The following is a 15,682-nucleotide window of genomic DNA, read 5'->3' on the forward strand; positions in this document are numbered from 1 at the left end:
CAAGAGTTCAAAAGAAAAAAAGGAAAACCCAGGAAAAGCTGACTTATGTAGAGTCCAGGTCTGATTTGGGCTCAAGACCTGGCCTAGCTGGCTGAGCATTTCAGATGGTCCTGAACCTTGGGTAAGTTGTGATGCAGTCAGTTAGAAATAAAGAGAATTCTAATTGACCTTTGGAAGGAAGGGAAATAGAAAAGCATTCAGTGCAGAAAAATGCAATTAGGGAAGGAAGCATGAAAAAAAAAAAAAGATGGGATTTTGCTTCAAGGTTAATCCAAGATTATATGAGGGAAAATTATTCAAATCATGCCATTAGCACTTAACCGGGCACATATGTTGAATGCCTGCTGTATGGGGAACAGTGTATCAGGAACATTAAAAAGATGGACAGTTTGCTGTCTTTGGGAGCAGAAATACAAGTTCACAACATATAACAATACATGGAAGAATTTAATTTCCAAAAGAAAATCAGTGGTCTATTTGAGGAAGATGTATGGTAGAAAGAATAAAGTACTTCTAGCATTGACACACCTTCAAATTTCAAAATAGCTAAAATGAGGTACAAAAGTGTCAGTTTTCCTAAAAGTTCTCAATATCAGACATTGTCCCTTATGTTAACACAAATGGTTTTAAGCCTAAGCCGATACAAGAGGATCCCCCCCCCCCACCCAATTTTTCAGTGCGGTAGTTTAAAGAAATGCATATATAAATTCTGAGGAGACTTAAAGTACGTGCACACCCTGGTGCCGGTTTGGTCCCCATCCCCTTCCTGAGAAAGAGGGACTGATGATGAGCTCCTGTCTCAGGCAAAGCAACTCGCCCTGCCTCATTTTCTTCATGATTGTGCAGCTTCGGAGAGGTAATAACCATAACCATCTTCCCAAGGGAGGAGATTATATTTGACTTCACCAATTTCTCTAATTTCAGCGTTTAGCCTTTGCTGGAGGAGAGCTTCACTCGGGCTGATTCATAGCTTTTTGAGACTGAAGCAAAAAACAAATCCTGTGTGTCTCGCGCGAGACTTAGTCTGTGCTTCCTGCTTGGGCGCACGTGGTCTCAAGCACAGGCTAAGAACTGCCTTCCGGAGACTGGAGCATCACGGCCGTGCTCATTTCAGGGAACACCTGCAGAAGTAGCTGTTTGCAGGTCACCTGAAGGTCATGCGTGAGGAGCTCCTCACTTGGCCTTTCCCAGGGCTCAGGGCTGTGTGTTTGCTCCTCCCAGTCACCGCCCTCACCTGAGAGGGAAGCGGTAGTGCCTCTGCCCTATTGCAAAAGGGGAAACCAAGACCTTTGTTAACCTACCTGGGCTTAGTCTTTAGTAATGTGGCAGGTTCTTGAGTAAAAGTTTATATTTAGCTCAAAAGGGAAAATGCCATCCTTTAAAAATCAACTCAAACATTTCTATTTTGCATATTTTATGCATGGCTTAAAATGCAAGTTTGTCTTCCTAATAGTTTTGTGGTTTATCATTTCTCATTTGCATCGTTTTATTTCAGCATTTGGCTGGTTTATCATTTCTTCCTTTTTTTGGTTTTTCATTTCTTGAGAACGTAATTTCTTAAGAACTTACATTTCTTAAGAAAATATGTTGGATTAGATTTTAATTGTGTATATACATAAATTTTATCATAATGCAGCTATGAGTGTCAGTATAAGAGGCCTAGAAGAAACTGCTTTGGGGCTAAACTCAATCTGAAAAAGTTACCCATTTACTCAAAAAAAGAAAAATTGCTTTAGAGTCCTCATATTTAAGAGTTTGGGGTCATAAAAATAATTTAACTTAAAGTGAACATTTCATCTATGCCTACATGAATCGCCTGGGAATCTTGAAAACATAAATGCCTTGGGCCCAGCTTCAGAAATTTTGGTTTGATGAGATGGGTTTCTGGGTGTTGGCATTTTTTAAATACTCCAGGATCCATGGTTGAAAACCATGAGTTTAAAATATTGCTTCTACAACATTGGTTATGATATGCTAGTGAAAAGAAAATTTTCATGAAGCTTTATCAAGTTACCTTTTTAATCTCTTAACAGTATTTGACCAAAATGAGACTCTATAAAAGATAAATACAGGAGGCATGATGCCTCTAGGGAATGTCTTTTTTTTATAGTCAGTAGGGATGTAAGGTACCTGCAGAGAGAGACAGCTGTGATATAAGGCAGGATATGGGAAGTGCCCTCTTCGTGCTATGTAATGCCATGATGCCCAAAGAGCAGAGAGAGAGACAGACAGAAATCACATGTGGCCAGGAGAACAGGAAATGCTTTAAAGAAGTGGCACTGGAGAAGCCTCATGAAGATGAGTGAGACTTAACAGGCAGGAGGCAAGGTAGAGCAGATGGGGACATTGAGAGCATCAGAATGGGGAGTGGCTGAAATGAAACACATCAAACCTGTTTAAATCCATGAGTTCATAGTGATCATATAAAACAAAATTTCTAGTTGGTGACATTGGATGGATGATGCTGGAGAGGACCTCATTATCTTAAAATTGGATAAAGGAGAAAAGGAGTGAGCATTGATCCTGACTTTCATCAGCAAACTGTGTTTATGCAACAAATAACACAGAGAAGTATCTCCTCATAGACATACTCCAACTAATAAATGCAGGAGGCATGATTAGGATTCAAATATGCTCATCTGGCAACCTCAAATTAATGGATCTAGGGTAGTGATCATCAGTGACTGCCAGTATCACACACACACACACACACACACACACACACACACACACACACTCACACACACACACACACACACACACACACACACACACACACCAAGTAAGCGTCATTTGATGCCTCCTGATGAAATTGTACAGCATCACTCAGTGGAAAACAGTCAAACCAGAATCAGATCAGGCTTCTAGATGTAACTGCCAGGTTTCAGGAAATACAGGAGACAGAGGAACACATTAAATTATACCATGGAGATGCAGACAGTAAGGTCTAGACTGAGAGACCTCTACAGGAAATTGACCTGGTCTCTTAAATTAATTTCAAGGATAAAACCAAGATAAATGGAGAACTTGCAGATTGAGGCTAAAGAGATACGTCAGCCACTTGTAGTTGTGTGGACTTCCCAAACTGAGAAAGAAACCAAAATCTTTGAAACCGTCGGGGAAATTAAAGTACAGACAATCTCTGACTTAAGGTGGTTAATTTAACTTACAATTTTTTGACTTCATGATGGTGCGAGAAAATGACATGCGTTCAGTAGAAACCGTACTTCAGATTCTGAGTTTGGATCTTCTCCTAGGCTAGCGATCTGTGGTAGATACTTGCCCATGATGCTGGGCCCAGGCAGCAGCTACAGCTCCCAGGCAGCCGGCCCAGCATGAGGGTAAACAACCGATACATTTAGGGCCATTCTCTTTGTCACTTTCAGCACCCTATTCACAGAACTACCTGAGATAATGCAATACTGGATTATAGAATAGGCATTGCGTTAGATGATTCTGCCCAGCTCTAGGCTAATGTGAGTGTTGTGAGCACGTGTAAGGTAGGCTAAGCTGAGCTATGACATTTGGTAGGTTAGCTGCATTAAGTGCATTTTTATTTTTATTTTTTAGATTTTACTTATTTATTTTACAGAGAGAGACACAGCCAGAGAGGGAACACAAGCAGGGGGAGTGGGCTTAGGGAGAAGCAGGCTTCCTGCCGAGCAGGGAGCCCAATGCAGGGCTGGATCCCAGGACCCTGAGATCATGACCTGAGCCAAAGGCAGACGGTTAACGACTGAGCCACCCACGCGCCCCTTAAATGCATTTTTAACTTAGGACATGTTCTTTTTTTTTTTTAACTTAGGATATTTATTTTTCTTTTTTAAATTTAGGATATTTTCAACTTACACTCAGTTTATGGGGTGCAACCCCACTGTAAACTGAGGAAGATCTGTACTGATTAGATATTTGATGATATTAAAGACATTGCTAGTTTTGTTTAGATGTGATAAAGGTATTGAGATTACATTTTTTTTTAAAGATTTTATTTATTTGAGAGGGAAAGAGGGAGAGTGGGGAGGAGCAAAGGGGGAGGGAGAGGGTCCATGCTGAGCACGGAGCCCAACGCCAGGCTCGATCTCAGGACCCTGAGATGATGACCTGAGCCAAACCCAAGAGTCAGGCACTCAACCAACTGAGCCACCCAGGTACCCCGAGATTACATTTTTTAAATTTTTTCATTGTTATGTTAATCACCATACATTACATCATTAGTTTTGGATGTAGTGTTCCATGATTCATTGTTTGTGCATAACACCCAGTGCTCCACGCAGAACGTGCCCTCTTTAGTACCCATCACCAGGCTAACCCATCCCCCCACCCCCCTCCCCTCTAGAACCCTGTTTATTTTTCAGAGTCCATCGTCTCTGATGGTTCGTCTCCCCCTCCGATTCCCCCCCCTTCATTCTTCCCCTCCTGCTATCTTCTTCTTTTTTTTTTTCTTAACATATATTGCATTATTTGTTTCAGAGGTACAGATCTGTGATTCAACAGTGTTGCACAATTCACAGCACTCCGAGATTACATTTTTAAAAAGAGTAGAGTTACATACTAAGACATAAAGAGATAAAATTATTGCTGAAATGCTTCAGAATAACCAGGGGAAGGATGAATTGAGTGGAAATCCAGATGACCCAAGGTTGTGGTCTTCAGAAGGTATTTGTTGAAATTGGGTAACAAGTTTGCAGGGCTTCGTTCTTTTGTCCTCTCTACTTCTGTATATGTTTGAAATCCCTCATACTAAAGCATTCAAAATTAATTTTTTAAAGTTACTCTTCTGGGGCACCTGGGTGGCTCCGTCGTTAAGCGTCTGCCTTCGGCTCAGGTCATGATCCCGGGGTCCTGGGATCGAGCCCCACATCGGGCTCTCTGCTCCACAGGAAGCCTGCTTCTCCCTCTCCCACTCCCCCTGCTTGTGTTCCCTCTCTGGCTGTGTCTCTCTCTGTCAAATAAATAAAATCTTTAAAAAAATAAAAAAATTAAAAAATAAAATTATTCTTCTAATGTACAAATAAAATTAACAAATTTTATTACAGACTTGCCAGGTGATACTGGTTGATGAGCAGTACATTGAAAACCAATGTTTTACAGACAGTATTGTTAAAGATATTGAATGACCTTTGACTTGTGGGAAGTTTCACTGATGCTACAGAAAAGCTTACTTCGTTTGCTGTGTTTGAGTGGTGATGGTGGATGTATCCTCTTGAATTTAGTGCCCGAAGCAAGCCCAGCCTCTGACCTTAGCTGTTCCATCATCTTGTTGTTCATAGTTTGGATTCCCTAATTGTGTGATGCAGATCTTGAGCAATCACTCAACCGTCACCCAGCTTCTGTTCGTTACCAGATCATATTGGGTTTGCTTGCAGGCACTTTAGACTCGGGGTTCCTGGTGTGTATGTACATAGGATGAGAAGCATAGCAGCTTTTCCTCGAATGATTTCACTTTTATCATTGGTATGTGTTGCGACTAAAGTTTTTTATTTCTCCAACATGTTTGCTCTCAATAAAAATTTTAAATTTTCATTTACTCATGATAAAAGTAAAATCATTTGGAGCTTAACTCTATTAATCTTTTTAAGTATTTAATAAATTATTAACAATTTAAGACATTAAGTATTTTTGTCAGTGTTCCTCTTTTTAATTAATATACCTTTTTTTGAGCAGTTTTAGGTTTACAGAAAAATTAAGCAGAAAGTACAGAGCCTTCTCATATAACCCCCTCAAACTCCCTTCTCCCGCCCCTCTTCCGTATTTTCAACATTTTATATCTGTGTGCTACATTTATTGTAATTACTGAAACAATGTTGATACATTTTATTAGAGTCCATAGTGTACATTAAATTTCACTCTTTGTACATTTCATGGGTTTGGACAAATGTATAATGACATATATCCACCATATAGTACCATTCAGGGTAGTTTTATTATGCTAACAATCCTTTGTTCTCCACCTGTTGACCTCTCCCTCTTCCCTAACCCCTGGGAACCACTGATCTTTTTCCTGTCTCCATAGTTTTGCCTTTTCCAAAATGTCATATAGCTGGAATCATACCTACAGCCTTTTCAGATTGTCTTCTTTCACTTAGTAATAGGTATTTGAGGTTCTGCCATGTCTCCTCATGGCCTGATAGTTCATTTCTTTTTAATGTGAATAATATCCCATTTTCTAGATTGTAACATAGTTTATTTATCCATTCACCTACTGAGACACATTTTGGTTGCTTCCAAGTTTTGGCAGTGTTGCATAAAGCTGCCAAAAGTATCTACGTGCAGGTTTTTGTATATACATAAATTTTCACCTCCTTTGTACCAAGGAGTATGATGACTGGATCATATATTAAGAGTATATTTAGTTTTGTAAGAAACTGCTAGACTGTCTTCCAAAGTGGCTCGCCATTTTGGATTTCTATCAGCAAGGAATAAGACTTCCTATTGTTCCACATCCTTGCCAGCAATTAGTGTTGTCTGTGTTTTGAATTTTAGCCATTCTAATAGGTGCATAGAGTTGCCTTGTTCTTTTAATTTGCAGTTCTCTAATGGTATTTGATAAACATCTCTGCACATGTTTTTCTGACATCTGTATGTCTTCGGTGAAGTATCTGTTGAGATCTTTTGCACGGTTTTTAATTTGGTTGTTTTCTTATTGTTGAATTTAAGAGTTCTTTGTGTATTTTGAGTACATTCCTTTATCAGATAGGTCTTTGCAAATATTTTGTCCCATTCTGTGGCTTGTCTTTTCATTCTCTTAAAGTTTTTCTCTTTTGACACACTTTTCCTAACATTCAACACTTGTCATGAGTCAATATGGAACATTTTTAAATTAAAATCGTTAAGAAGGAGAGTTCATATTGCTTGGGGGATTTACCATTCTTTAGATATTTAAATTCTTTGTTGGACTGTAATATCCCCATTTACTTTATCAGAAACAGAAACCTAATTTTTTAGTGGAGAAAAGAGGGCAGAAAGAATGTGGTCTATCACATTTGTTTGTTACTCTAGGAAAGCAAAATCGACTTTTCTAGATGTTCAGAGATTAATAGTGAATGGTATATATGAACTATCAATGTCCTTGAGTCAGAGATATGACTTAATTCACATGAAACAGCAAACAAGACTAAAAATTATTATCTTCTCTGGCTAGGTAAATTATCTGTTAATTTAGAAAAACCTCTGTCAACATTGTTTACTCAGTTCTTGACTCATTATGGCTATAATATAAACATGCCCAATGACAGTAAAGTACCTAGATTTGATCACTTAATGAATATTGTGTCTTCAGCAACCAAATATTTAAATTCTTTAAAAGTTTCAGTCTGATTATTGAGCTTTAGTCAACTACGTTAGATGTTGTTACCTAAAGATACACAGATGTTGGTAAGTAGAAATAATTGCCTTAAAAAGTTGAATAGTGTGCAAAAAAAATAATAATCTGAGTTAGAAGAATCAAGAATTTGGGAGAGTTCGGAGTGATGCTATCTAGGGCTGGGAAATAGATCCAACTCCAACCACTGGCAGTCTTTCTCATCACATGGGCAGAAGGGTGCTGAAGCCACATCCAGGCTCCATGAGAAAGAGCCTTGTAATCGTTAATAATGTTTGCCGTGACTCAGGGGACCCAGTCATAGCCTCAAGCCCATGACAGCCTTGCTCCATAGAATCTTACATCGTCACTCCAGGATGAGAAAATGAAGACCTAAGTAATTTAAAAGGCTTTTCCAGTGTCATCCAGCTAGCTGGTGGTTGTGGTGATACTTAGCAGGTAGGAATTTTATTGTTTACATATAACCATCTACGGTAGATCCTGGACTACTCATCTTGGTTCTTAGGGGGAAAAAACAAACTTCGGTGTGAAGAATGGACCACTATGTAATTGTCTTAAGAACTGTTTGTAGTGTTCAAAATATGTTTAAAATATTTAGTAAGAAAAAATCTGGTCTATTCAAGAGAGAGCTACAAATCATTAATAGAAATCAAATTGTGAGAAGCCAGAAAAGTACGATCTAGTTAGTACAGTGGTCTGTGCTTGAGCTAGTCCATGCCACCTGTTAGACGAAGGGAAGAACACAGCAGCCAGGAGACAGCTAATTAAAACAATGCCCAAGGCAGCCTGCTGCATATTCAGAAAGAATTCTACAGTTGAGGGGCTGCTGGGTCAGAGAATAGAGAAGACTTTACTTATTTATATTTGTTTTGTTTTGTTTTACTTTTACTCATTGAGAAAGTACTTGGGCCAGACACTGGTGTTTGTTTGGGTATGTACGGGGGGTGGTGTACATGTGTGTAAATATTGTAGTCTAGCTAAAGCAGTTAGGTAGTAAGCAGGTAATTAATATCTAAAGAAAGATCAGGACATGTTAATACTGAACTGCTTATTGGCATCATGAGGAGTTGTTTATTTGCTCCAACAGCAAAAATGCATACATAGTAAGTTCTACATTACGGATCCTGCTACTTGTTGGTCACCTGGGCTATAATAGCTAATGTTTATGGAATACTTGGTATGTGCCATCACTGGACCCAAGTTTGAATACTTTGTTTTATTTTAATGTCATCCATTCCAAAGAAGAAAGTAGTTTCATACCCATTTTACAGAGGGAAAAACAGAGAGGTTCACATAGCCGCAAAGAACATAGTGAAGATTCAAACCCAGGTTGATCTGCTAAAGCCACCACTCCGTGATTACATAATACTGCCTCTCTCATCTGACTTCTCTGAACCTCTGTGTTCTTCTCTGTAAACGAAAGATAATACCAGTAGAAGACATCGGAAGAAGCAACTTTTTTAATGAAAACTTTATAATCTGTTAAACATTATTCAGATGTGATAAGCTGTTATTTACAAATAAAAGATTTAAACTGGTGAGCAGCATTTCATGTCCTACCACTTATTCATATCCATTGAACAATGTTATTATGTAGTTTTGCTAATACGTAATTTATTTTCATTCATTATTAAACTTTTTTCAAACACATCATTGATGATTTAGCTAGCTACAATTTAGGCTTTACTTTTCTATCATAGATTTATTTTTTTTCCTAAATAGTCATGCTTCAGGGGGCTGAGCAATTAACTTCCAATATAATTACAGTTGCATAATAATACACACCACTTACAAGTTTCTGAATACTTATTATTTTGGCATGCACATTGTCTATCAATTTTTACATCTCTCATTGTTATTACATTAAATCTTAAAGACAAATATGCTTACTGTATTAGGTGTGAAGTGTTGTTACGATACAGACAAAACATGGCTTAATTTAATTGTTGCCAGACCATCCATCTCAGTCCCCAAGGCCAGATTGAAAGACCTTTGAAGGAGTCCATGAAAACGTGATACTGGGTATTACAGTAAATTAAGCTGATAGATTTTTGTTCCTCAGATGACTGCCTTTTTCCTTTCTGCAAGTGACTGCGTTATGGTAAAAAATGTAGCATGAATATCTATATCTTATATTTATAAATGATAACTAAAATCTTTAAACTTAACATTTTATGTCTAATAGGATTTCTTCAAAAGAAATAAAGAGAAAGTTGAACACTGTAATACAAAACTGAAATTTGTGACCAAAAATAAACTAATGAAGTTAACTGAATTTCTAAGTAAGGGTTGGAATAGAAAGTCTTCAGGGGAAGTCTGCCTAAGCCAAGGAATAGGCTTGATTCTTCCCAGGCTCCGAATCTGGTCACGTGGGGACCGAGTTAGGGCATTCTGAAACACAGCTTTTGCTGGTCCTTTGTATTCTTTGACTCTCAAGATTTTTATATTTCACAAGATGTTTCAGACTTCCAAGCCCCGTATCATTTACTCAGATACTTCTGTTTAGAAATCATCCACTCGGGTGCCTGGGTGGCTCAGTCAGTTAAGCATCTGCCTTTGGCTCAGGTCATGGTCACAGGGTCCTGGGATCCAGTCCCACATCGAGCCTGCTTCTCCCTCTCCTTCTGCCACTCCCCCTGCTTGTGTTCCCCCCACCCCCTCCCAAATAAATAAAATCTTTAAAAATAAAAAATTAAAAAAATCATCCTCGGGTTGCTTGTACTTACTCAGTGGCACAGGTGAGTTTTGGTTTGTCTGTTGATTGTAAGGACGGGGTTTTGTAGGTGTCAGCCCACTTTATTGAACCTTGAAGTTGCAGCAGGCAGTATGTTAAATTTTACCCGTTTTTATCCGTGGCAACTGAGAAAACTATGTGTGTTGACTTGTTCTGTTCTGTTTTCCACAGAAACGCTCCAGAGGCCAGGTGCTGTTTGATAAAGTATGTGAACATCTGAATTTGCTGGAAAAAGACTATTTTGGGCTTACGTATCGAGATGCTGAAAACCAGAAGGTGAGTGATTAAAAGCAATGCAAACGTATGTCTCAAACTACTCATTACTGTAAGAAAGGGAATGAAAACTGAATTGGTAAATCATTTTCTCTGCTTCCACTCCTATATTTACTCCTTTGAGTCCCTAAATGCTGTTAATCACCTTACTTCTTTATGAAAGATACTGACGACTTCCTTTAATCTTGAATATTCTGGAAAGAGTAAATCCGTATTTCATGAGTGAGTTATTTATGGTTCTAGGAGAGCATTTTATATGGTTCTTTTCTTGGATGATATATTTCAGTGGATTTGAGCCCATGAAAATCAAATACATTGATACTTACATAGAATACATGTTCCCTGACTGCTGTCCTGTTCTTAATTCATCTTAGTATGCTTTCATATACTTACAAAAATCAGAATATGACATGGGTTGTTTGCTGACCAGACCCTTGTCTAATGTATTCAGCAGGTACTTAATGTTTAATGTAATACTTCTATAGACTCTTACACCTGAGTAAAGCAGTCTCTTTGGGGCTTTGCCTCACTAATGCCCACAGCTACCTGAAAAATAAAGAAGAGGAAACGTTTCCTTTGTGTTCGTGCTAGGAACTAAGTCACAGAAATTTTGCTCATAGATGTTATTTGTTTTGATGTTGGGCAATGAATCATGTTTAATACCTACTCAATTCACTGAACAATGTCTAACTTTGTTATTAAACATCTGAGTTTTCTGATGAGGAAAATCATAAATCTCAAGCAGGTATTCATTTGTTAGGCAATTGCCTAAGAATCTATAATCACAGAAGTCACTTTGTGGGCCTGAATGGCTAGGATGTCAGTGGACATCGTGTATCTTTAATTTCTTCTAGTAACTTCTTTGAACATAGAATCCACTATTTTTTACCCTCCTCTGTTGCTGTACTAGCTCAAATCTTTGAAGGTGCTGTTGTAAAAGAAAAGAATTTTGTCACACGTGAATTGTGCATGCACACACACATTTTCTCATTAGACTCATTAGACTCCCAGCTGTGGGGGAAGGATCCAGCTTGGAGGGCCTGCCACCATGCACTTTCAAATACGCTTTAGTTCATGATCATCATCCAGTTATTTTTATTCTTCTCTGGTTCAAATTCAAACTGTCATTTCCTTTTCAGAATTGGCTGGACCCTGCTAAGGAAATAAAAAAACAGATTCGAAGTAAGTTCTTTTGGATTATTTTGCATGGTAGTGTGAAGATTTTTAAGAGAGCCGGATTGTCTGAATTGGTGGCCCATACCCACATGGCTAGTGTGAATACAGTCTTTTTAAAAAGACAGAGTAAGCTCTCAGATTTTATATTTGACAGGTTGGTCTAGCTTAAATCTCATTTTTAATCATCACAGCTTGGGAATGAAATGATTATGACATTTGACCTATTCCCCCTGCTTGCACCCAGAATGTGCAATATGATTTAATCAAGTGATGCTCCAGTTGGCAGTCAGCCATTTAAAAGCTCCCAACTTAATTATTAATGTTAAATTAAGCCTAACTGCCACAAAAGTAGAAAAGTCAAGCTAAAGGTAATAATTCTTGAATGGTTTAGAAAAGGAATAACAAGTCAGATTGAAGTTTACTATCTGGTAACAACCTCTTTCCTTGGTCCCTAAAGGCAAGTTAAGAAATGCATGTTTCCTAACAATTGCAAGGGCAATTCACAAAACTGAAAGACAGGTAGCTAGTGAGTATGAGACAAGTTGCTGAATCTTACTAACCATTAAATGCAAATTAAAACAAGACACCATTTTTCATGTATTCGGGTTAACAGATTTTAAAGTTTATTAATGCACTACACTAACAACTATGGACACAGCTGGTAGAAGTATAAATTGGTACAATCCTTTAAGAGGGTACTCTGTCAGTATTTATTAAAATTTAAAATGTGCTTATTCTTTGACCCCTAATTTTACTTGTACAGATTCATCCAGCATATGTATTAGAGGGAAAAATGTGTGTATGTGTACATGCATGAAAGTTTGTTATAATATTTGCAATAGCAGAAAACTAGAAGCAACTTAAATATCCATTTATAAAGAACTGATTAAATCAGCCATGGAATAACAATACCTTGAAATACTAAGCTAAGTATTTCAACTATTAATAGAATCAAATAGAATGTGTCTTAGTTGTCATTAGTGAGACAAGTGACATTTGTTTAAGTTATGCATATATATGTATATAAAGAAATATATACACACATATATATACATATGCATACATACATACATACATACATATATATGTAATAAATTTTGGAAGAGCACAAAAGGTCAATGGTAAATACCTCCAGAAGTGGCACCATAGTATAGGGGGTTGAGAAAGAGGAATTATTTTTATTTTTATTTTTAACCCTTTTCTGTAGCTCTTTTACCATAGACATGGATAATCTTTATAATTGTAAATAACTAATTTTTTAAAGCAATTTATTTTTTGTCAATAAAATTGGTAAATTTTTTCAAACAACTAATTCTAGTTGAAGAATAAATTTAAAACCAATTCATTAATAAGAATGTTATGGCCATGGAAGTTTTCAACAGTTTCCTGTTAAAAAAGAGCAAGTATTTCCATTGTCTTTGAATATGCTGAGATATCAAAATACACTGAGTACTAATAAAAAGTAATTAGTAGTGAGCAGTTTGAAATGGTTTAATAGTAGATAATATCTCAAAAAAAGCCACTCTACTTCTAGATATTACACAGACTGATGATTCTCTATACAACTAAAACATCTTTACCATATATTTTTTAAAGATTTTATTTATTTATTTGACACACAGAGAGGGGTGGGAGAGAGCAAGCCCAAGCAGGGGGGAGTGGCAGGCAGAGAGAGAAGCAGGCTCCCTGCTGAGTGAGGAGCCCGATGTGGGGCTCAATCCCAGGACCTTGGGATCACGACCCAAGCCAAAGGCAGCCACTTAACCAACTGAGCCACCCAGGTGCCCCTCTTTACCATATTTATGAGAGAAATTTGATAATCAAGTTTGATAGAAATAAATGGGGACTGAAACCAGGGACAGCTCCAGTTGTGAAAACACTCCTTCTTTTTGTTCCAAGAGTCCTAATAAAAAAATGTAAGATGATGAATATGTTCTAAGAATCCTTCTGTGGAGTTACTGAAAGCAGATGTGTTGAATATATATCCTAACATATTGTGTGCATAAAGTCCTCTGTATTCACCTAATTAATGAAATGCTGTTTCTTACTTGGGTGATTTATAATTGCAAAGCCCTTTGAAAATATATTAAAAATTCAGGGATAAATCACAATATTGGTGGAAGAAAAGCTATATTAATGTCAGTTTTCTTATCTGTTGTTAATGGAATTCTTTTTTTTTTCTCCCCTCAACTTCCCATTTATCCTATCTCTACCTTCTGCGGGCCCAATCTCACGACCCTGAGCTGAAACCAAGAGTTGGATGCTTAACCAGCTGAGCCACTCAGGCGCCCCTCCTACCTTCCTTTCTAAGAGAAGAAAGAGGACAATCAGAACATGAGATTTAAAGGATATTTTCATCATGTAGATTAGGCAGTATCTGTGATTGCAACATAAAGAGAACTAAGTGGCAATCCTGCAAATAATGGAGGAAACAAGGACAATTGGAATTTTTTAATTGAATTTGGTATTTTTATCTATATTCGTTGTTTCCCATGCACCCACATGCCCTCTTTCCACAAAATTTACATTCTACCAAGGCAGAGAACTGTTATATCTAATGGAATTATTGTACCATCACCTCCTTTTCCTAAATATAAATGATTACAGGGAAATGCAGATCAAAACCACAATGAGATATCACTTTACCCCTGTCAGAAAGGCTAATATCAAAAAGACAACAGGAGCACCTGGGTGGCTCAGTCTGTTAAGCGTTCAATTCTTGATTTTGGCTCAGGTCACCATCTCAGGGTCGTGAGATCGAGTCCCAAGTTGTGCTCCACCCTAGGCGTGGAGCCTGCTTAAGATTCTCTATCTTCCTCTCCCTCTGCCCCTTCGCCCCCACCCCCCCACCAACAAACAAGTGTTGGTGAGGATGTGGAGAAAAGGAACCCGTTTGCACTACTGGTGGGAATGTAAGTCGGTGTACCCATTATGGAAAACAGTATGGAGATTCCTCAAAAAATTAAAAATAGAAATACCGTATGATCTAGTAATTCCACCACTGGATATTTACCCAAAGAAAACTGAAATACTAATTTAAAAAGATGTATGCAGCCCTGTGTTTATTGCAGCATTATTTACAATAACCAAGATAATGGAAGCAACCCAAGTATCAACAGATGAATGGATAAAGAAGATGTGGTATATATATATATAATGGAATATTACTCAGCCATAAGAAAAAATGAGATCTTGCCATTTGCAACAGCATGGATGGACCTAGAGTGTACTGTGTTAAGTGAAATAAGGCAGACAGAGAAAGACAAACATCATATGATTTCACTTATGTGTGGAATCTGAACAAACAAAAAAGAAACAGATCCACAAATACAGAGAACAAACTTATGGCTGCTGAGGGGTGGGGGAGGGATGGGCAAAGATGGGTGAAGGGGAGTGGGAGATACAAGACTTCCAGTTATGGAATGAATAAGTCATAGGGATGAAAGATAGCACATAAGGCATATAGTCAATGGTATTGTAGTGTTGTATGGTGACAGATGGTAGCTCCGCTTGTGAGCATAGCGTAATGTCTAGAGCTGTCAATTCACTATGCTGTACATCTGAAACTAATAAAATATTGAGTGTCAACTACACTTCGATGAATATGTGGGTATACATATAGATACACACACACATAAATGATTAAAGGATGTTTCCGTTCTTTTCATGCTGTAGGTGCATAGAATGTCTCTAGATCTTCAAGAGAATGTCAGTCAACCTGATAAAGCTTTTAAGTTACAAATTGATGAGAAATAGAAAATTCTGAAACTGAAAAGTTTGCTCTTATGAAAAAAATTATAATTCTAGTCATTTTTATGCAGACCCAGATGTTTAAATTTCTTTTTTTTTTTAAGATTTTATTTATTTATTCATGAGAGACAGAGGCAGAGGCAGAGGGAGAAGCAGGTTCCCCGCAGAGCAAGGAGCCCGATTCAGGACTCGATCCCAGGACCCTGGGATCATGACCTGAGCCAAGGCAGACGCTTAACCAACTGAGCCACCCAGGCACCCCCCAGATGTTTAAATTTCTAAATATACTATATTTTGTGATATAAGTATATTTATGATATAATAATTTCATGATATAAAGTATATGATCTATATACTATATATAGTAATTTATAGTAATTTTATGCTGTGAATGCAGCATATTTAAAGTTTTTAAGATATGGCAGCCA

At 37.6% G+C, this 15,682-nt stretch overlaps 1 protein-coding gene across 24 annotated transcripts in view; it reads left to right on the top strand.

The window, feature by feature from the left end:
- Positions 1-15,682, top strand: part of EPB41L3 (erythrocyte membrane protein band 4.1 like 3) — a 235,109-nt gene that overhangs the window by 174,496 nt on the left and 44,931 nt on the right. For all 24 annotated transcript variants that reach the window (XM_027575715.2, XM_027575718.1, XM_027575701.2 and 21 more), the window contains 2 exons: positions 10,227-10,331; positions 11,468-11,510. In XM_027575715.2, coding sequence (XP_027431516.2) covers positions 10,227-10,331; positions 11,468-11,510 — 148 coding nt within the window. The remainder of the gene's footprint in view (positions 1-10,226; positions 10,332-11,467; positions 11,511-15,682) is intronic.

Source organism: Zalophus californianus, chromosome 14 (assembly GCF_009762305.2).
Source record: "Zalophus californianus isolate mZalCal1 chromosome 14, mZalCal1.pri.v2, whole genome shotgun sequence".
Lineage (NCBI taxonomy): Eukaryota > Metazoa > Chordata > Mammalia > Carnivora > Otariidae > Zalophus > Zalophus californianus.